Genomic DNA, 22,160 nt, shown 5'->3' with positions numbered 1-22,160 from the left:
AGTCAATGGCCAGTGAAGCACTATTTGGAAACTCAAAAAAGAAGATATTTTTAAAAATATTTTTACTGAAATTTCATGTTGGAGGTGGGGGTATCCCGTCAGATATAACTGAAACAAGTTTAATTAAAAAAATATTAAATAATAAAAATGATCAAATCCAAAAAATATAAAGCTTGTTAAAAAGTGTACTGTCATGACAACAAAGGATCTCTAATACATAATGAGATGTGAATTTTTATATTTTAAAAATTTAATCAAAATCATCCCATAAACCACTAAATAACTAAAAACAACACAAAATATTACTTTCCCTCCCTCAAATGTACGCTCAGACAAATAGATTTTCAAACTCCAAAGTCAAAGGTTTATAAATAAACTGCATGTGCTAGTATAAATTCATAAACCTCAAAATATATATTTGAAAAAAACTGTAAAAAAAGCTGGAAGTCATCACATTTAAAAAAAATCAAATAAACTAAATAAGCATGTTAATATGTGCATACCCAAAATAGTAATAGGTCCAGTCCAAGCATCTTTACTTTCAATTGTAAGTCAGTGTAGTGTATTTTCAAAATATACCACATCAGCATGTGAAGTTTCAACAAATTGCACACAAAATAGGCCTTACATATCACATGCAGAGTACACCAAATAGGGGCAGGCTTCATCTTTTTCAGACACAACATTTTGTGACTTTTGGTGATAGTACCTGTGGACAGCAGAACTGCTGGGATGGCATTGTCTTAAATGGAAAATGTACTCATTCGGGCAACTTGCTGTGTAACCACAATCTTCACACACAAAGATCTTCGAACGCCTCTGGCGGTAAGCATACTGCTCATGAATGCCATGAATCTTCCTCATATGAGACTCCAGAGAGCAACGTTGAGTGAATGCCTTCTCACAAAGCTCACACTTGTAGGGGCGTATACCTGCAGTGAAGACAAAGTCATGATTTTATTTTCATGGTCATGTTTGTGAAGAATGTGTTTTGTGTTGCACAAATGAAAGAATGACTATATTTATGACAATCATTTCAAACAACACTCTTTAACCCTTTAAGAATAAGGTTAAACCGATAATTGATATTTTCTCTTGGCATTGATTGCACATATCAACATTTTTTTTTTTTTACAGAACCGTCTACCAAATGGTTGAGATGTCACACAATAAAAAGAGCCTAATGGCTTGTGGTATCCTGAGTGTGAATACTAAATACTGTTAGTGTTACAGGGTTCTCCAGTAGGGGGTGAAGTCACCTCTTACATACCATGTGACGATGTTAGACAAAAGAGAACAAGATGTATGAAAAACATGTTAAGTTGTTGTTACTATGTGGTAAAGAAGTAAAAGTCTGAGCAGAACATTTGAGATGTTGTATTGAATTATTCGGCCACGACACAACATCTTTTTGGCGACGAGGACGGACATGGCTGTGTGCTTGGACGGGGCTTTTTGTAAACGAATGGTTGGAAGGGCATAAAACGAGGGGAGAGTACCGTGAACGTTACGAGAGAAGATGGCGACCATCGGCACCCTGGGCCGCTTTCGATGCTAAAAGTCAAAGCTAGGAAGAATACTGTGAAATAATGGATCAAATTTTTTAAGCCAACGAGATTGATGACAGGGATAATAGAGCTATAATCTTCAGTGTGGTCGGCGCATCTACTTAAGGTTTAATACGGAACCTCCTGAGCCCGAGTAAACCAAAAGAGAAGACTTACACGGAGCTGGTGGCACTGCTAAAAAACCCTTTGACCCGAAGCCGAGTGAAATCGTCCAAAGGTACAAGTTTGATTCTTGTAGTCGCAAGACAAATGAATCCGTAATGGAGTATGTGGCTGGGCTGCGCAGGTTAGCGCAAGATTGTAACTAGGGCAAAACATTGGAACAGAAGTTGAGAGACAGGATTGTTTGTGGAATAAACGATGATCGAATACAAAGACGACTGCTGGCAGTCGGACTTAACGTGTGAAAAGGCCTTGACCATTGCACTTGATCTCCAGAATCCAGGCGCAACGGCTAAATGCTTCAATGTAAACAAAGGGACGTATTAGAAAGGCATGTTTAAGAGCTCAAATGTTCAAGAGTGTTATCGTTGCAAAGGACAACACCACTTGCGTCCAGAATGTAAGTTTAAAACAGAGAAATGCCTTGCATGTGGAAAAGTGGGACACATTGCCAGAGCGTGTAGAAATAAAGGTAAACAAAAAGGAAAGGCAAAATTTGCTGGTGTAAAAAAAGAACAGTCACATTCAAGTTACCGTTCACATAAAGCACAGGAACAGCAAGAGGACTGGACTACAGACAGTTCGGAGGAAGATCATTTTGCATTACAAAGTATGAAGTTCAAGCCAGGGCATATGAGTAAAATACACCTGAGGAAAGTTGAGCCATACACAGAGAGCATGGATATAAAAGGGCCAACAGTTGCATTTGAGATTGATACAGGCAGCAGTCTCACTGTGATGAATGAAAAGACATTTAAGTCACTCTGGGGAAATGCAAATTCTCCTCAGATCAAACAAGTCTGAATCAAGTTGGAGACATACACAGGAGATCCAGTGGAAGTGGTGGGAGCAGTTCTTGTTACAGTCAAGTACAGAAAGCAAAGAGCCAAACTGCCCCTAGTGGTCGTGAAAGGAGAGGGCCCCACACACTGGGCCGAGGCTGGCTAAAAGTACTACATATCAATTGGAGAGAGATAAAAGCCAGACATAAAGCACGTTATATCCACTCTAGTGAAAATACACAGGAGGAAAACATGGCATTACAAGAAGTTCTTTGAAAACATGAGGAAGTTTTCAAAGAGGAGCTGGGCACATTAAAGGGCATCAAAGCAACCATTCATGTGAAAGAAAATGCAGTTCCACGTTTTTCCGTCCCAGATCTATTCCTTATGCCATGAAACCAAAACTGGATGAGGAAATTGATAGGTTGATTAAAGAGGACATAATCACACCTGTAAAATACTCAGAATGGGCCGCTCCAGTAGTACCCAGACTGAAGGCAGGGGGCACAGTTAGACTATGTGGAGACGACAAACTAACTGTAAATACAGTATCATCTCTTGAGCAATATCCAATATCCCGAGTGGATGATTTGTTAAATGCACTTTCAACAGGAAAACAGTTTTCCAAGTTAGACATGAGTGATGCTTATCAACAAATACTCATGGATGAGGACTCCAAGAAATTCCTCACAGTGAACACGCACAGAGGATTGTTCACTTACAACAGACTACTGTTCGATGTGGCCTCCGCTCCGGCCATATTTTTGAGAATGATGGCGAGTCTCCTAAGTGGAATTCCTCTAGTCACAGTGTATCTGGGTGACATTTTGGTCAATGGTGTGGACAAAGCTAATCAGATTAAGAACTTGGACAGAGTCTTAACAAGACTGAAAGAGGCTGGACTACGCCTCAGGAAGAATAAATGCACCTTCCTTCAGAATGAAGTGGAGTATCTTGGCTATGGAATCGACGCAGACGGACTACACCCAGTGGATAGAAAGGTCAAAGCAAACCAGGGCGCTCCAGCCCCAACAAATGTCACAGAGCTCAAATCGTTCTTGGGATTATTGAATTACTACAACAAGTTCCTTCCCAACCTGGCCACCCGTTTGGCACCATTGCATGGACTGTTGAGACATAATGCTCAGTGGAAATGGAATAATGAACAAGAAGAGACATTTCAAACTGCCAAGGACATGCGACACACTTTGGATGTTCTCGTACACTACTCAATGGACCGACAGTTAATTTTGTCATGTGATGCTTCACTTTATGGAGTAGGTGCAGTATTATCACACATCATGGAAGATGGAAGTGAGAGACCGATTGGATTTGTGTCACATACTTTACAACCTCTTGAGACAAGGTACTCACAGTTGGACAAAGAGGGACTTGCAGTCATATTTGGGATTGAGAAATTTCGCTAATATTTGTACGGATGCAACTTCACCATTTCTACAGATCTATTTGTTCAATGAAAAGAAGCCAATTCCACAGATGGGATCACCACGAGTACAGAGGTGGGCTGTGAAACTCAGTGCATACAAGTACAACAGTCTACAAACCAGGAAAGCACCACACAAATGCTGATGCATTGAGCAGATTGCCAGTCCCTGTGAAATTCAGGACAGAGCAGAGAACTGAGCAGGTGCTGATGATGGACATGTTGGATGAGACACTGATAAATGCAAATCAGATTAAGAGTTGGACTGCAAAAGATGCTGTTTTGTTGCAAGTACATGCATATCTCCTTAGGGGATAGCCATCAGAAAATGATCCAAACCTGAGAGCTTTCCACCAGAGAAAAATGGAGCTAAGTGTTAGAGATGGTTGCGTTCTGGGGGGAGCACGTGTTGTATTCCCAACAAGAGGAAGACAAAGGATACTCAAACTGTTACATCAAACTCATACAGGAATGACCAAAATGAAAGGACTGACCAGATCATATATGTGGTGACCAGGGATGGATCAGGATGTCGAAAGAACTGTTCAGGCATGTCCTGAATGTCAGGCGCATCAAAAAGCACCTGCCCCTGCACCTCTACACCCATGGGAATGGCCTGAGTCACCATGGTCAAGAATTCATGTGGACTACGCTGAAAAATGTTTCTCGTGGTCGTGGATGCACATTCTAAGTGGCTGGACGTCTACCCAACTAAGACATGCACCTCCCAAGTCACAATTAAATGACTTAGACAAAGCTTCACTGTTTTTGTAATACCAAAAATGCTTGTTTCAGACAATGGGACTTGCTTCACCAGTGCAGAGTTCGAAACATTTATGAAGCAAAATGGCATTCATCATGTGAGCTCTGCCCCGTTTCACCCATCCTCAAATGGACTTGCAGAGAGTGTTGTCCAGACCTTCAAAGACAGGATGAAAAAGATGAAAGAAGGGACAATACGAACAAGGGTGTCTAGATTCTTGTTTAGCTACCGGATCACACCTCACGCAACAACAGGCTTGTCACCTGCTGAACTCATGATGTCACGCAGACTGAGGTCGGCCCTGGATTTTGTTGTTACGGACATGAAAAACAAAGTACAACAGAAGCAATGGAAACAGAAAGAGAATCATGACACACACAGTAAACGGAGAGAGGTTCCATCAGGAGGATATCATTCAAAACTCGTAGCAGGGCTGACTCTGTGCTATGCATTTTCCTAAAACCTGACTGGAAAAACCGCCATGACATTGTGTTCATCAAAGAAGGATCTTAACTGATTGTGCGCCAGCTTTTCCAGAATTTTAGAAATAAAAGGCAATCTGAAATGTGTCTAAAGTTTGACAGCACACCTTGATCAAGGCAGGTTTCTTAAGCAGGGATTGCACCATAGCATGTTTAAAATTTAGGGGGAATGCACCACAAAAGAAGACTGCTGTTGATAGTGGCCAAAACCGATTCGCCAATACTTGGGAGAACTTCCTTAAAGTACTGAGGAGGGACGGCGTCATACGGTGAGCTGGATGGCTTGATATGGCAAACGACATTCTCCAAAGATGACAAGAAGATCGCCTCAAAGGAATCCAACACTGTGGAACAAGGAACGTGGACAGAGGGGTCAAATGTAGAGTTCGATAAAAGAGCCCTAGCAGTAGCAACCTTGTCCATAAAAAAACTGCAAAAATCTATTGCACATTTCAGGGGACAAGTCTGTGCAACCTGACAGGGTTAAAGTGCAGAATCGATAGTTATAGATAGAGTTTGCGGATTATGACAATTTGCCTGAATAAGACTGGGCAAGTATTCGCTCTTGGACTCTTTCACCTTGCTTTGGTAACTTTGTCAGCAGTCATTTAGGATTTGATACGAGACCTGCAGTCTGTCTTTTTTCCACCTTCATTCAGTGTTGCAGCATTCTTGTTTAGCTGCATGAGTTCTCCCATTAAACCATGGCTCTGGTCTTACTTTTGGCCGCATAATTTTTAATGGAGCCACATAATCCAAAATATTACTACAAGAAGAGTGGAACCAAATACAGAGTTCTTCTGTGTTTGATGAGGGAACACAGAGCTGATCAAAGGCTTCAGAGAACCGACTAGCAGTAACGGGGTTAAAATTTCAGCAGTTGCATTCATTGGTAGTAGGTTGAGCAGCAGCACAGGAAAACACAACATCAAAGAGCTCTGTCATTTGATCAGAAATAACATTATCCAACACTTTCAAATTTGAGATCGATAAACCAATAGTAAGGACAAGGTCTAATGTATGTCCCTGTTTATGAGTGGAGCCAGACACGCATTGCACCAAATTGAAAGAGCTGTGCCCCCTTTGTATATATATAAAGAGAGAGAGAGAGACAGACAGAGAGAGAGAGAGAGAGTCAGAGAGACAGAGAGAGAGACAGACAGAGAGAGAGAGAGAGAGAGAGAGAGAGCGCTTCCAAGAAAATGTCAGGCAAAATTAGCGCTGTAATTGAAACGGGCATGTGCTTGGGTCACAAAAAGCATTTTCTGCCTCTGTGGTTGAGTCTAACATTAATGACATTTTCAAATCTATTCCATACACCATTTCTTGATAGAGGAGTGGCAATTTATGCACAATTTGGAATCCACCCGCTGTAGTAATTTATAAATCCCAGAAAGACACAATTTGCCTTTTTATTTATTTATGTATTTATTTTCCCCAAGGCTTTGGTGGCTTCACAAAGTTATTTTTCTAACCCATAAAATAGTCCAACCCCCATACTCAAATTATGTCCCAAATATCTCATATGCTGTCTGCAATTATCTCCTAAGGCCCACCTCGCGGACTTGTTTATCGCCCACAGCCCCCATGTTTGTCCTATCCTTTTGACACACAAACAAACACACAGACGTACACACACAAATGTAGACATGGGCCCCATTCATGACTCAGACAGTTTTCAACACTGAACAACTACAAACAATAATATAATAGCACACACATGTGCATGTATTTTAGATTCCCCTATCTTTTTCAGGGTTCCTCCTTAACTTTTCCATAAGATAATTAATTCTTGCAGAACTGCTTTTTTGTGAGTATTTAACTACCCCCCGTTTATATTTAATCACGCTTCTAATCAAATATTTATTGTCGAAGGACGTTGGTTACACTACAACCTTCCAGTCCTTACAAGTTAACTTCTTTTTCGGATCCTTTTTTTTTTCATTCATTGTACTGTTTACTTCCCCCCATTTTAATTAAAGTCAGCAATTCACCTAGGGTGCTCTACGCCAACTTTTCCCCTGAGCAGGGTGATAATTACCTCCTGCTTGGGTTAATTCTCAAGCTTCTACCACAGAGTGGCTGAGAATTCTTGCCTCTGCTTCCCCAACAGTTGTCACTCAAAAGCCTGTTCAAAATGGGGTAGCGATCCCCCTTCCACACTGTACACAAGCACACTCTATACTATTTATTTATTTATGTATCTCTGCGCAATCCTTACACCCAGAACTTTAGTGCTTCCACCTGGGGCTCCGTCACGCCCTCTCTCAAGTTTAACGACTCACTCTGTCGAGTACTTGATAGGGGCTAGTATTCTCAAGGTTTTTACACAGAGTTTATAAATTCACTCTGTCTTCCACAGTTTTATAGACTACTCTGTCTGTTACACAGTTTTATAGACTACTCTATCTGTTTCACAGTTTTATAGACTACTCTGTCTGTTACACAGTTTTATCGACTACTCTGTCTGTTACACAGTTTTAAAGACGACTGTCTGTTACACGGCCGCACACATCCAAACAACCACACATCCACACCTGCCATTCCTAAAAGGTGTGAACTCACCAGAACCCGTCTTCCTCTTTGGCCTCACGTCAACCCTCGGCTCCCAGAACCAGAGCTGAGGTCCAGTTCTTTCCAAAAAAAAAAAAAAAAAAAAAAAAGGATCTTTTTAAGCCGTGGCCACGGTCTTACTGGAAGTTAACTCAGCTCCTGGAAACTCCAGGTATATTGTGAACCGGCTCAAAGGACCAAGAAAATGTCAGGTTTCCCAATGTGACATTTCATAAACACACCATCAATGAAGAGAAAGACGCTCAAAATTTGGAACGAAGAGAAAGTCTGAATCGAATGTTTGTCTCTTTGCGTTCTGATCACATCTCTCCTTTGCCTCCCTTTTATTAATTTCCAGAAGTCCCTGAACATCGGTGTCTTCAACCTAAAGGGGTGGGGTCATCTAAACAAGCAGCTGAAGACACGTGAAGTTGTTTTTCTATGCGTGTGCATGTCTTTGAAAGATTACTTCATGCATGTGATCAAAAATGCGTCAAAGCATTACTCAGCAGAAACATCTCACTCGTCACAACCTCTTCAGAACATTGCACTGCCACACACTGATAAGAGAAGTGGAGGTCATCATTTTGCTATCTGCCGTTAACATTTTCATTGGGGTGGTTTTTATGAAGACTAATTATAAAGGCAGAAGCAAGTTTCTTCATTGCGAAGCAAGAACATTTCACGCAGATAGTTATTGCAATCTACCAACATTCCTCTCGTTTTAAACTTCATGTAATATCCTAGCAACAAAGCAAATGTGCGATTACTATTTCATAATTACTCTTTTACTATGAGTCTTGAAAAGTACTTTATCAGTCCATTTTCAGGACATCACACGTATATTAAAGTCCCCCATCAGCAGGATGTGATCATACTTTAGCAAGATTTCGGCAACATTTGAAAAGTCATTGAGAAACTCCTTGTTGTATTTTGATGGTCTATAGATCACAGCGCAGAGCACAGGATCAGCCCTGCCTACTTCAAAGAGCGTGCTCTCGAAGCTGGTGATCGATGTGGCCAATATACACTGTTTGCATTGAAATTAGTTTGTAAAAATACCGTTCCTCCACCACAACCTGACATTCTCGGAGCGTCCAAGTAAGAACACGCAGGCGATAATAGTTCCAGCATCGCACTGCTCGCACCGATGCTCATCCAGGTCTCCGTCAGGGAGAGGAAGTCCTTGTCATTTTGTAGATATAGCTCCCTCAAGATCAACATTTTGTTCTTCAACGACCGGGCGTTTAACAACGCTAGCCTTGAGGGAGTCGCAGGAGTGCGTAGGTCCTTCGATCGGCAGGCTCTGGGAAACTCACGCAGGAGTTGTAGATCGACGCCGCGTCGGAGGACAGGCGGTTGGAAGCGCAGCCAAAGCTCCTCTGGACAGCCGATGACTGGTAGCAAGCTGAGCTCTCGAACGGCCTGCCACGGGGTACATCCATGCGTTCGGGAACGAGCGGCGGACGAAGGGTGTTTTAGTTCCCTTTTAAGCATCGTCAACCGGCCACTGCGTTTGCCGCGGCGCCGCTTCCGCCGTAGAGGGAGTGCGTAGATGCGGAAGATTTCCGGAAGTATGTCGCCGGGCAACATCCTACTCCAACTATGCTCGAACGCAGCTGAATCGCCAACTTTGCACCGCAGGTCCAGCAGAGACTGGCAGTTATACACCAGCCACGGGTCCGTGAGCAACACACAAATCACCAGAAATAGAAAGATAATCCGATAGATCAAGAGGGTCGCTGAGAACACCAGCGCACTGTACGCCATCTTGAATCTAATCTCAGTAGCGATAACCAATCAGATCACAATTTCATGACAATGAGGCTTTCTCGCTGGCCTTACGTTGAAGGTGATGAACGTGTCTTGTGATTGGATCCTCACTTGTGAGGGGTCAGCGCTAATCAACACACCAGAAGGGATCATTGAAAAATCAAAAATGTATTCTTGCTTTTTTAAACCGCAATGGCCGAAGGAGGTTAAAGTGTGGATTTAATTGCATTCACACTTGTGAGGCCATTTTCAAGATGGACCTTTCAAGAGGAGATAGTTCTTCCAACACTCACTTAGTGCTGTGTTAGCGTATTATTTGTCCAGCCGTCGTGTCATAAATGATGGTGTTATGAGGGGGATATACCGTATTTTTACGGCCAAAAGACGTGCTGTATCAAAGGGCGCAGCACCAGGTAATGGTGCTGTTTCTGTATTTAATACTTAGACTTCGCGCGCTACACTACGAGGCACATATTAGCATGCTAGTTCGCGCATGCCAGCTCGCGCATGCTAACTTGCGCATGCTAACTCGCGCATGCTAACTCGCGCATGCTAACTCGCACATACGAATAAGAGATCGCTGTCTGCAGCAGCACCGCAGCCCAATGAGAGATGTCATGGCAACACATCCTAATTGACAACGTCACTGGTCACCACACTCCTGAGAGTCACGGTTTCAAATCTCTGAACAGCTTACAAGCAAACAATGAAACAAAGAAATAAAATTAACACAAAACATGCATCTCTCATGCCATTCATATCAGCAAAAGAAATAAAAATAACACAAAAACAGTACTGTGGCATTCTGGGAGCTTATCAGCCTCAGCCAATCAGATGGCTGGTTTGAGAGATGTGAGTGGTGCGCTTTGGTGTGTTGTGTTTTTTTGTTGTTGTTTTTTGCAGTCTGTTGTCTAAACCTGCGATGTTTCTTGCTTGCAATAACATGAATGATAAGACAGGCTACGACATTGTGGACAGCTGCCCTTTTGTCCAGCTTCCTCCTGCACCATAACCAAAAAACGTATTCACATAATGTATTTGTCATGCTCAATTCGAAGCATAGATGTCTCAGACTTTGGCCAGCAGGGTGTGCGACCATGCACTCTGCAATGCCCCAAAGGGATCAGGCTCAATTGTCGAAAGAGATGCACAGTCTATACAATAGGCTCGTCGCATGACAAGGCGCCTCGTTTGCTTTGGGGGAACTATGGGACTTTAAAGTGCGCCTTATGGTCGCGAAAATACGGTAATTCAAGTACGACTAAGTAGGACGTCACTGAAGGCCTAGGTGGGAAATGCATGGCCCGCCACTGGTATTAAGTGACACTGGTTTAGAATCTTGTAATATGTTTATATGTTCAATCAATCAATCAATCAATCAATTTATCAATCAATCAAGTGCTGAATTCCAGGATTTCTCCAAGCAACTCGACTTCTAACACTAAGCCAATGAAAATACAGAAAGAGCAGTGCAGATGGCTAATTCAACCTGGACAGGAAGCTGCTGCTGGCCTTCTACCACTCGTCCATCGAGAGCCTGTTGACGTACTGTGTCTCCACCTGGTACAGCGGCTGCACTGAGGCGGACAGAGTGAGGCTCCAGAGGACAGTCAAAACAGCGCAAAGGATTATTGGCTGCCCTCTCCCCTCACTGTCGGACATCTACACCGCCCGGTGCCTCAGAAGGGCTCTCAACATCGTCAAAGACAATACCCACCCAAACTCCCACCTGTTCGACCTGATGCCCTCTGGCAGGCGCTACAGATGCATCAAATCGAGGACCAATAGACTGAGAAACAGTTTCTCTATTCTGAACTCTCACACACACACGAGACCACCCTTACCTTGCAGAACAGCATTGTGATGTGTTTTTATATACCCTATTCAGTATTATGTTCCGTTGCACTCTCTTATTTATCTAATTTATATATTTGTCTGTATTATTGTTGTATTGCACTGGAGAGGGGAGCTCTCTAATCTCGTTGCACACTTGAGTACAATGACAATAAAGGGATTTCTAATTCTAATTCTAAGAAGATCCTAAAGCAGGAAGTCCCTGTCATTGCACTCATGTGTTATAGAGCTACTCCCTGTTCCAGCAGAGGCTACATTCCAGCTGAGCTGTTTATGGGGATGGAAATTAGAACACACTCTCAACTCTGGTGGAAAACCTCAGATTAAAGTGGTCCAGGAGGACAAGAAACATACAAGAAGGAAAAAGCTAAAAAAGATCACTACTTCAACTGTTGCATGCAGCCAGAATCTTGCCTGTCTTCCAATCAGGTGATAAAGTGTTGGATTAGGAAAAATCATAGTGTTTGTCAGTAGTGATCCCACTCAACGCCTAGATCCTACCCGGACGCCGCAAGGAGCAGAGCTGAGGCCCAACCGCTGTCTTCTGAACCAGGGCCAGTTCCCCAATATGTCCCAGCAGCACCCAAAAAATACAAGGTTACAAACTCATGCTCTATCAATGCCAACATAGTAGACACTGTTACTTTAAGTCAGAGTGAGTAAACGTCCTCAAGTTCCCGACCTACTCAGACGGTGATGCTTTCTGGACAGTTGTGGAAACCAGTTGACAGGCTTAGCTTGTAACCACTGAGAGACATTTGGGATTTGGGGAGGCATGAAATGGACAAAAATAAAGTAATTTAAAAAAAATCACAAGGAAAAAAAATTAGAGAAATTAATGCAAACCAGAAGACTATTGAAGAGAAAATGTTTGAGTTGTGGAAATATTTTGGGATCAATGCCAATACTATTCATGTGCAGTTGAAATTCAGTTTGTAGCTTTCTCAGGTTAATTTGATTTCTATGAAAAGACTGATATCATTTGTCTGCCCTGTGACTGGCTGGCAACCAGTTCAGGGTGTAGCACCCTCCCGCGACCCTATACAGGATAAGCGGTGTGGATAATGACATGACATGACATGACTGATATCATTGTACTTTTGTAAGTAGGAACTGGTTTGTGTAGTCCTGCAAAAATAAACAAAAAATATTTAATTTCATTGGAAATAACACAAAAAGGGGAAGATGTCATAAAATGATGCCAAATTTGTGTTTGCTCATTTACTGGGGCTATTTCAGAGTCGCAAATGTCTCATGAAGTCTTGCGGTGGAGTCATTGTGTGTTCTGATGTTGTTGCTATTAAGCTATTGAAGACGTGTGACAAGAGGCTCCTAACTTTAACCTGTAAAACAGACCACTTCCCAAAAAATTAACTGACTAAAAATTAAGATTTTAGTATCAATAACTCAGTTATCAGTAAAATACGATTGTGGCGCATTTTAAGAAGTGAAACACTTGCAATATGTTTATATTTTGCAATAAATGTTGCACAATGTGTAGAAGTTACGAGGAGTGCCCTGTGTTTGATGACCTCTGAGCATCAGTGAAGTTATAATTGGGCGAGTAAAGAAACAATATTTAGACAGCTCCCAACATTTAACAGTGGATCAACTCAAATGCAAATGAGAAACCAAAATCAGTACACTGTACAATGTATTGTCTTCGATACCAAGAGAGTGTGTCCACAGTGCTGCAAGCTCAATGACTGACTAGACAGATACATATGATCATTTTCCTCAACAACTGGTTATGAGTTCATACTGTACCTGTTACTCATCTGAACTGAAGTTCATGATGTTTTGAAAAAGATAAAGCTCCCAAGTGAGAGTTAAGGTTAAAGAGTAGGGTTTATTACCTGCCTGCATTGTACAGTCTGTGGCAGGCTTTAGAAGTTATTTCACCTCTCCTCTGAGTAGGCTTCATCAGTTTATTCATCAGGCTCAAGAAGACAGCACTATCTGGGCTACAGATGTACAGCTGTAGATCTGAACCTCCTATCTAATCAGAACAATTCAGTGACCTGCGATTAAAATTACCTGGATTAATGAGAGTTTTCAAAGGCATACAATAGGGCTGGGCGATATGACCTCAAATCAATATGACGATAAATTGAGCAATTTTACCTTGATAACGATAAATGCACGATAAATTCCCCCCCGCGGACCAAAATCAAAATAAATGCAGGAAATGCATATTAACTGATTTTATAATTGACCAACTGGTACACATTACTTTCAATGAAAATAAAAGTACAAAAATCATTTGTATCAACATTTCAAATCGCTTACTTTGCATGATTTGAACACTGTCACAAAGAACAGGAGTAAAGGGTTACCTCTAGCAAAACCTTTTTCTGCAAATAGATTGAGATGTTCTAATGCCATGTGCAAAGGCGTAGATTTGTGTAAAGGTCTCTGGTAAACAATATAAATAATGCCATGTGCAAAGGAGCTAGTGTGGCTTGTAAACAAAATGCTACATACAGTGAAAAAAATGTCAATGCAAGCCAAATAAACAAGTATGCATCATCAGGAAAACGTGCCGTCTCGAGTACTCTGGTGTGCAGTCGCCACTTGTCGTCTATGTAATGCACAGTCGGGCTCAAACAGGGATCCGTGGTGCGACTCGACCACAAGTCGGATGTGGATGCAAAATGCTCAACATGTCTAAGCGCCCGTCCCGATGTTGTCCATATTGGGAAGTACGGTTTGCAAAAAATATTTACGTACCTCTTGTCGGCTACTTTCATGAGGTGTTTAAATCCAGCACGCTCCACTGTAGCTAGAGTAGCTATATCTTTAGCTATGTGCTCGGCTATCGCGTTGACATCTGAGACGTTCTCTTGTATGGTGTCGCCTCCGTTATGGGCTGTTGTCACTTGTCGAACCTTGCTTCTCACTTTGAGCTTTTAGCACAAGTTCCAAGTCAACAGCATGGTGGTTTTGTAGGTGCTGAAAAATAAAATGTTGGATGCACTGTTTTGGGTGCTTACGACGCACTTTGTAGTTCGTGTTTTTTTGCTCAAACATCGTCTTTATGGAACCCAAAATATTTTCATACGGCAGATGTCGAATTTCTTTTCGGGACAAGCGCAACAGGAATAACTGCAACTAACATTACATCGTCTTCAGCCGTGTCAGACGCTTCTAGATTTGAATCGCCAGCCACGACCGTGTCGTCGGTTTTCTTTCTTGTTCAGATGGGTGGAGTCACGTGACTACTTGCGCCGTAACCGTCTTAAGGGGCATGAACATAGCCGCAGACAGAAAAGACTTTTATTTTATTTTCTTTTTTTAAACACCAAATTTACCGACATGGGCAAAATGATGTTGGTTATTGTAATGAATTTCGGCTACGGTAAATTTTCGGTTTATCACCCAGCCCTCGCATACAAGAAAGAACGTTAAGTAATGGAGATTGTTTTGAATGCTCATTCCTCACCTGTGTGTGTGCGCATATGCCTCTTCAGGTCAAAAGTATCATTAAATCCTTTGCCACAAAATTGACATGAATGTCGCTTTACCAAGCTATGACACTTCATGTGGCGAATCAGTATGCGCTGCAGGGGGAACATCTTGTGGCACACTGAACACAGAAAGCTGCCAGCACCAGGAAAATTGTGGGTTTGGGGCTGGTAGAATGGAACAAAGCTCTTCATTAATATCATAAAGTGATTTTCCATTATTTTTGCTCCTCTTGTTGTTGGGTGTTGAGATTCAAAATAATGAGAAGATCATGACCTTACCGTTGCTTTGGCTTTGCGTTCCAGAGTAGTGGGGTCATAGAAGAAGCCCTGAAGCATTTGTGTAGATCGGTCATGCATGCGGACAGCAAGTTTTCCTCTGAAATCTGATAAAGCCATTGGCAATTTCATTTGGATTGCTGTCCCACATTCTAAAGTAGATTGTGGCTGGGGCACTGTGGCCCATTCTTGAGAATCAAAACTCCATGGTGTCATCTCCTTACTCACTACAGGGGATACAATGAAGATTAATGTCATTACTGCATAAAACAAGCAGTAAACTGTTAGTGTAACAGTAAATGACACCATTTCATTAGCATATGACTTGATATGGTGATTGGCTAACATATCCATTTGATTATTGAAACAAAAATTCAAGATACATGAAAATCTTACCATCTGCGTTATTTTCTCTCCACTCAGGCTGCTCTGACTTTTTCCATTGGTAGGCTCGAAGAACTCCATATTTCTTTTTCACAAGGAAAGACCTAGGCATTCTGGAAACTTCGTTTGCACACAAATGACAAGTTTATGCTATACTGTTGTTACAGATAATTCTTCATCTTGGCTCCACAACAAATCTTAAAACAATCTGTCTACAATCGAATAAAAATCCCAGGACTCATTTTAATAATACTCTTTGAGAATATTGAAAACACCGGAGAGTGGTGCGAGTTGCAGGTTGTTTTGAATGGGGTGCACCTGCGTTCACTCTATACGTGTGGCAACTGGTCCTCAACATGTTTTGCATGTCATATACTGAGAATCCGGGAAGCTTTGCATTCAAGTGGCCTTTGACATGCAAATGTTGGTCCTTGACCAAACCCACCTCCTAGAAAGAGGGCGGTTCGGCACTTCAGGATGAAGCACAAGGAAGCCACAACAATAAAAGCGAGTTAAATCAGTTTATTCCCTTTTGTGAGTACCATAATGGATTACGATATTGCAGTCACGCTAAATAGCTACAGAACGTAGTAGGTGCTCCTGATGGTATGTCATAAGTAGGTCGATGTGACATCAGTGTGAAGAGCATTGAGTGCCTTAACAGGTGGAAGCACTATACAATTGAAAGACCAAAGACCACATAAAACTGATGCATTAATGTTAGGTCCTGAACAGCAACCGCTGTGATTTTGAAGGTCTAAACATGAATGGAGACTCACCAAATTTTGCACACACATTTGGCTTGCAAAATCGTCAATGTCTTATTAGTTTCTTGTGCATTTTTTTAAAAAATGGCTCAATAACACCCCTAGGGTCGGTTGTATGTGTCACCTAGCTCTTTGAAATTTTGATGGAATATGACCTAAAAAAAAAAAAGTCTTATAGTGCCAAGTGCTAAATTGCACAGGAAGTCTGACATTTTGAATTCACTTTAAAGTTTGACGTCACATTGACAACAAATGCTGGTGTAACCGCACAATAATTACTTGCAAAGATTTCGCACATTTGATAAAATTATAGGACTGAATACATCTTCGAACTAATTTTTCACCGATTTTTTTTTTATGTTTGGTGTTTTTCTCAATGTAGGTTGACCAGATTTATCTATTCGTGCGAAAGAGAGTACAGGGCTCCACCATTATGAAACACAAAGTTTGTGAATTTTCACACAAAGCTTTTGCCTTGGAAAATCCTATTCGCCAAGAATAAAAACACAATTTATGGGAGTATAAAAATGCAGGAAAACTCATCAAACTTTGCACACATATCAGGCCTGGTAAACTCACCAATATTTTATTGGTTTATTGTGAAATCCATTTTACAACAGTACGACGTCCGGGAAGCCTTAAACACAGTCGATAGGAGTGTCTTCTGCTTTCTAACACGCTTACTGTTTTAGTAATATTTTAAAAATATTTTTTTCAAATATCTTTGATTGGTTCAACATTGTTGTCCGTTTAGTTCTAGGTGCTTCTATAAATGTTTTTCAGTTTTTCTTTTTTTAAATAATCTAACATCACCTCTCTGAGTTGTGCATTTGTATCTTCATCATTAGATGTGACCATGATAGTTTTTTTGCAATAGCGCCGTGTCACTCGATTCTATTTTTTCACCAGAGAGTGCTAACATGCACGGTAAAATGCCTGTAGTTGGTCTGGCGAAATACTCAAGAAAGTCAGACGTGTACGGATCTCTGGGACTCGGTCCGTATACAAGGCGCTCCGCATTATAGGACGCCCCGTCTGTTTTGGAGAACATTTGGGACATTCGGGTCCGCCTCATGGTTGTGAAAATATGGTATGTAACATGCCAAGACCTGCAAAAAGTCTCTCGGGGCCATGTGCTAAAATAAAAGGAAACCAGACATTTTGCATTTAGTTTACAATTCAGTGTCACCTTGACTACAAAAGCTGCTATAACTTGACCTACATTAACATAACCTGTAAAATGTCACTCATTTGCTGAGAGTCTATGCCTGAAGTCATCTACAAAAGTGTTTTTTTTTTCACCGTAGCTGTAGTGCTATATTACTGGCTAAAAGAAATATTTGCTATATGTCTAAATTTTTTTTTAATGTTTTTCTGCCAGCAGTTACCCAGACATACCTCATATTTGGTTGGAAGAGTGTTTTGGCCTTCATGATGCTGCAACACAAAGCTAGTGCATTTTTGTGAAAAAATTATTTTCGCCAAGAAAACACTACTTTGGAGGGTATACATTTGTACCAAAATTCATGAAACTTTGCAACAACATCAGGCCTCACAGCAGGATTTATATATCATTAGGTTATTGTGTTATTTTAAAAAATTGCTCAATAACGCCCGTACAAATTTTTCGCAAAGCATCCCTGGTTGTACGTGTCAACAAGCCAGGGGAGCAACTACCTACTTTCTGAGGTGTATGCAGACACGTAACAGGCGCCCCCTGTGACGTACCTCTAGTATTAGTGATTAGATCAAATCATTACCACAACCGTGAACAAACAGCGGTTTAATACATAAAATGACCACTCAAAAATGATTTTCCTCCCATCTTTTTTGGCGCCCCCTGTAGCGCGGCGCCCCTATGCGCCGCATACATACTTTTTGCGCAACTGCAACAAGCTCTAGCAAAAGTTGGAGGCACATGTAACAGCCCGAGAGCTACCAAACATCTGAGAAGCCCGACTCAAAACTAAAAAGCAAATGGGCCATTTTTAATTTCCTTTAAAAATGTTGGCCATTTTATGAATCGCAGGACACACATAGACAAACCACCATCTGCACTCACACTCATACTTAACGGCAATTTAGAGTGTCCAGTCAATCTGCCATGCATGTTTTGGGAATGTGGGAGGAAACCAGAGTACCTGCAGGCACGAAGACAACATGCAAACTTCACACAGGAAGGCCGGAGCCGGAATCGAATCCGCGACCACTGCACTGTGAGGCCACCGTGCTAACCAGTCCGTCACCGTGCCGCCTCATTATTATTATCATTATTCTAAAATGTTCAATTTCTCTCATGTAAACCGCAATGTGTGGCACCTTATAAATCTGCATTTAGGATGAATTGTTTTGCAATATTATCAAAGTGTTCATTCATTTCCTGTTTCCTTTGTGTTTCACTGTCCCATATTTAATGTCTCCATACTCCAGTTGTGGTGACTTACGAACCTTCTCAGATATCCAATTTGGAAACGGCCCCCAAAACCTTGGTGTATAGACAGTGAAAACGTACATGTTCAATAGTCTTAATGACACAGATACAAAAAATAAAAATGAAAAAGCTCCAAAAACCTCTGATTAAGGAACACTATCATGAAACATCTTAAAATGTGTTTTTTCTTTTGTAACATTCTTTTCGTCCTTATTCAAACTCTTATTTATTTGTGTATTTATTTTTCATAGAACATATTTTCCCCAAAGTAATGAGATTTTATTAAATGGGAGGGCACCTTGTACGATTCAATAAGAACGTATTGCGCAGGCATTATGTTTTTTTTTGGTTCTAGTGTAGTTGCTGTCATTAATGATCACTGACAGGCGGACTGCTGCGCAGGCGTCAGTAGGTCCAATCCCAATAAAGATAAAGATGGCCTTTAATAGTCCCACAATGGGGAAATTTGCAGTGTTACAACAGCAAAGATATAGATCACACAGAGGCGGCGGCGTAATGTAGCCGTTAATGTATAACATTGGCATCAGACTTTCATAAAAAGCATGCAAATATACACGGAATATATGTATATACACAGACTCCCATGTATATACACCCGCAACATATACAAGTGTAAGGAAACACTCCTAATGTCTGTCCATGGTACAGAGGGGAAATAAATAAAAACGCTGCAATGATAAAAAAAAAATATATACTGAATGATAGAAAATACTGCAATGATAAAAGTACTGTGATGGTAAGAGTACTGAAATGATAGAAAAATACTGCAATGATAAAAGTACTCTAATAGTAAAAGTACTGCAATGATAGAAAATACTGCAATGACAAAAGTACTGTAATGGTAAAAGTACTGCAATGATAAAAAAATACTGCAATGATAGAAAATACTGCAATGATAAAAGTACTGTAATAGTGAAAGTACTGCAATGCTAGAAAATACTGCAGTGATAAAAGTGCTGTAATGATAAGAATACTGTAATGGTAAACGAAATACAGCATCGGTCAATATTTAAGTACAGCATTGGATAAAGCACAGTAGTAGTGTGTATTGCATTTTAGGACTGCACAATTGCACTAATGCCCGCCCGTTTGTAGGCCTGACCTAATGTTCTTGTTAAAAAGTCTGACAGCAGGCCGCAGGAAGGAGCGGCAAAATCTCTCTTTCGTACAGCGAGGGTCTAACAGTCTATCACTGAAGGAGCATTGGAGTGTTCTAAGAGTGTCATTGAGTGGGTGGGCTGGGTTGTCCAGCATTGATGACAGTTTCGCCGTCATCCTCCTGCCCCCCACTGAGTCCACAGAGTCCAGGGAGCAGCCCAGGACAGAGCTGGCCCTCCTCCCTAGTTTATAAACCAAATAAATTAAATACCAAATTTTCATCCTTGTGCCCCCCAATTGCACGTTCCTATCGAGTGTCCGACTCTGTGAGGTGTCACAATTTACTAAATTCTCCGTTGCTCCGTCCCTTTGCGGCCTTGCGCCACATTTCGTCTGCATTCCAATCCTAATACCCACACTTGCACCCTTCAACTGGGCGTTCACGTCTTGGTTGCTACAGTTTAGTGTCCCTGGTCTGCGAAAGATATGTCGCCCCGCCCCTTTAGTGCCCTTGTTCCGCACTTCGGCTAAACCTCCATCCATGCGGACTCAGCCATAGCATACTACCCACAATTCATTGTCGATTTGAACAGAATCGTGAGAAAATTGCGACGTCTGGTGGAATTCCTGTGGCTGTGCCAAAAAACATGTCTTTTCAACTGCAAGGATGGAATCATTAACAAAGATGACGTCCTGTTGTATTTTTAGTGAAATTGCCAAAACTACACCGAGTCCCGCCATGTTTGATGATGCAATTCTAACATCGTGGCGCAAATCGATGACGTAAAACGCACGCACGCCTTTTCTGCGACCTCGAAAACCACGTGCACGTAAAATGGGTGTGCACTAAATTTAAGCGTTTGAACCCGCACCCATGGCCCGTCAACTGAAGCAGATTACCCTCAATTCATTGCGGATTAGCCCAAAAATAACGGAACCTGACGAAATTCATATCGAATTACAACAGTTTATAATCTGTACAAGTGTAATTTCAATCGATGTTTTTAGGTCACCTATGTATTTTGCCCTCGGGTAGCGGCTGTACCGAGCGCATGCGCTGTATATCGTGCTTGTCCCACAAATACTACAAATAATGCAGTCATTGCTCCCATCGACGGGAAGACCGAGACTGGGTTTTTACTTGACTTAAGTTTTAACATAAAATAAAACTAAAAATGTCCAAAACAACAAGCCCCGCCGCCATGTAAATCGATGACGTCACACGCACTGTCCCAATTCTGCAATTGAGCGTTATTGCTGCGTTCTCGAACACTAGTGTTCTTCTACTACATGTACACTTCAATGTGAACTCATAATATGTAGTGTGGGGATTGGGATTGGGCCTATTTTATAAACAAGAAGGAGGAGAAGCGAAATCATCTTCGTCATCATCTTTATCAAGTGCTCTTCAGTTCGTCGAAGAATCAGTTTTGCATTTTAACAAGTAAGTTCACTTGTTGTTTTATGTCAATTAAAACATCAAACCGTCGCTTTGACTTTCGCTTTGATAGATGACGCACCTCTATTTGGGAATGCAGTGAACAGGACGTCAATTTAATGTACGCTGTGGTATTGTATTTTTCCGTGACCGGTGTTCTGTCGAAATACCTACATTCGAAAACAGAATTCGTGTCCCTGACGCGGGAGCGTACACGCACTGACTGAAAGAGGCTGGTCGTTAGTACGTTTGTTTTCATTGAAAGACACGAAAAATACATACCTTTTGTGTTTTTCATTTACAGTAATTTAAACGAGGTTTTGCATAACGGTGGTAGGTTAGGTGGTGGTTTTCAGCGCAGCATTTATGGGGCCATTATTGTCGCAAAACTATTTACAAATGCGCATTTCAATCCACAAATGTGTAAAAAGAACCCGTACCTTCACCCGAGTCACAAATGTGTACCGATAATCTACAAAAACGTAATCGAAGTCACAAATGTGTACCGAGAATCTACGAATCCGTAATTGAAGTCGCAAATGTGTACCGAGAACCTACAAATCTGCAAATGTGTACATTGATTTGTATGCGTACTGGGCCTCTTGATTGGCTGCGTTCTTACATATGACTTTTACTACAGTCCTTCCGTGAACGAGTCACAAATGTGTGTGGCGAGTTGCAAATGCGTATCTGGAGACTTGTGTGGCTCTGTAGCTACATATTCAGACCACAAGGGGGCGCTGCGCTAGTACTCTTCAGCTGCACAAGACTGATCATCCGATGGTGTCTATTTAGCGTGCAGTGTTTACTAAATTAATTAGTTTATAAAAATAAGTGTTTACAAAATGCAATAAAGGGAAGTATTGTTAACGTGTCAATTGGCAAGTATCGGGAAGT

The 22,160-nt window shown here is 41.4% G+C and overlaps 2 protein-coding genes across 5 annotated transcripts in view; one reads left to right on the top strand and one right to left on the bottom strand.

The window, feature by feature from the left end:
- Positions 1–624: 624 nt before the first annotated feature.
- Positions 625–15,620, bottom strand: LOC148319696 (putative transcription factor ovo-like protein 3). The gene is made up of 4 exons (XM_088280197.1): positions 15,521–15,620; positions 15,128–15,231; positions 14,824–15,013; positions 625–932 (listed from the first exon to the last, which is right to left on the bottom strand). The coding sequence occupies exons 1-4, from the start codon at positions 15,618–15,620 to the stop codon at positions 625–627; spliced, it is 702 nt and encodes a 233-aa protein (XP_088136323.1).
- A 5,300-nt stretch (positions 15,621–20,920) lies between these two features.
- The window catches only part of tiprl (TIP41, TOR signaling pathway regulator-like (S. cerevisiae)), a 102,206-nt gene continuing 100,966 nt past the window's right edge, over positions 20,921–22,160 (top strand). Inside the window, exon 1 of one of the 4 annotated variants that reach the window (XR_015839606.1) lies at positions 20,921–21,269. The gene's annotated coding sequence lies outside the window, so the exon portion shown is untranslated. The remainder of the gene's footprint in view (positions 21,270–22,160) is intronic. The other 3 variants (XM_088279776.1, XM_088279774.1, XM_088279773.1) reach the window with 3 other exon arrangements.

This window comes from Idiotropiscis lumnitzeri, chromosome 17, assembly GCF_059441095.1.
Source record: "Idiotropiscis lumnitzeri isolate Australia: NSW breed Sydney's pygmy pipehorse chromosome 17, RoL_Ilum_1.0, whole genome shotgun sequence".
In the NCBI taxonomy this organism is placed as follows: domain Eukaryota; kingdom Metazoa; phylum Chordata; class Actinopteri; order Syngnathiformes; family Syngnathidae; genus Idiotropiscis; species Idiotropiscis lumnitzeri.
This window is presented reverse-complemented; position numbering and strand designations above follow the sequence as displayed.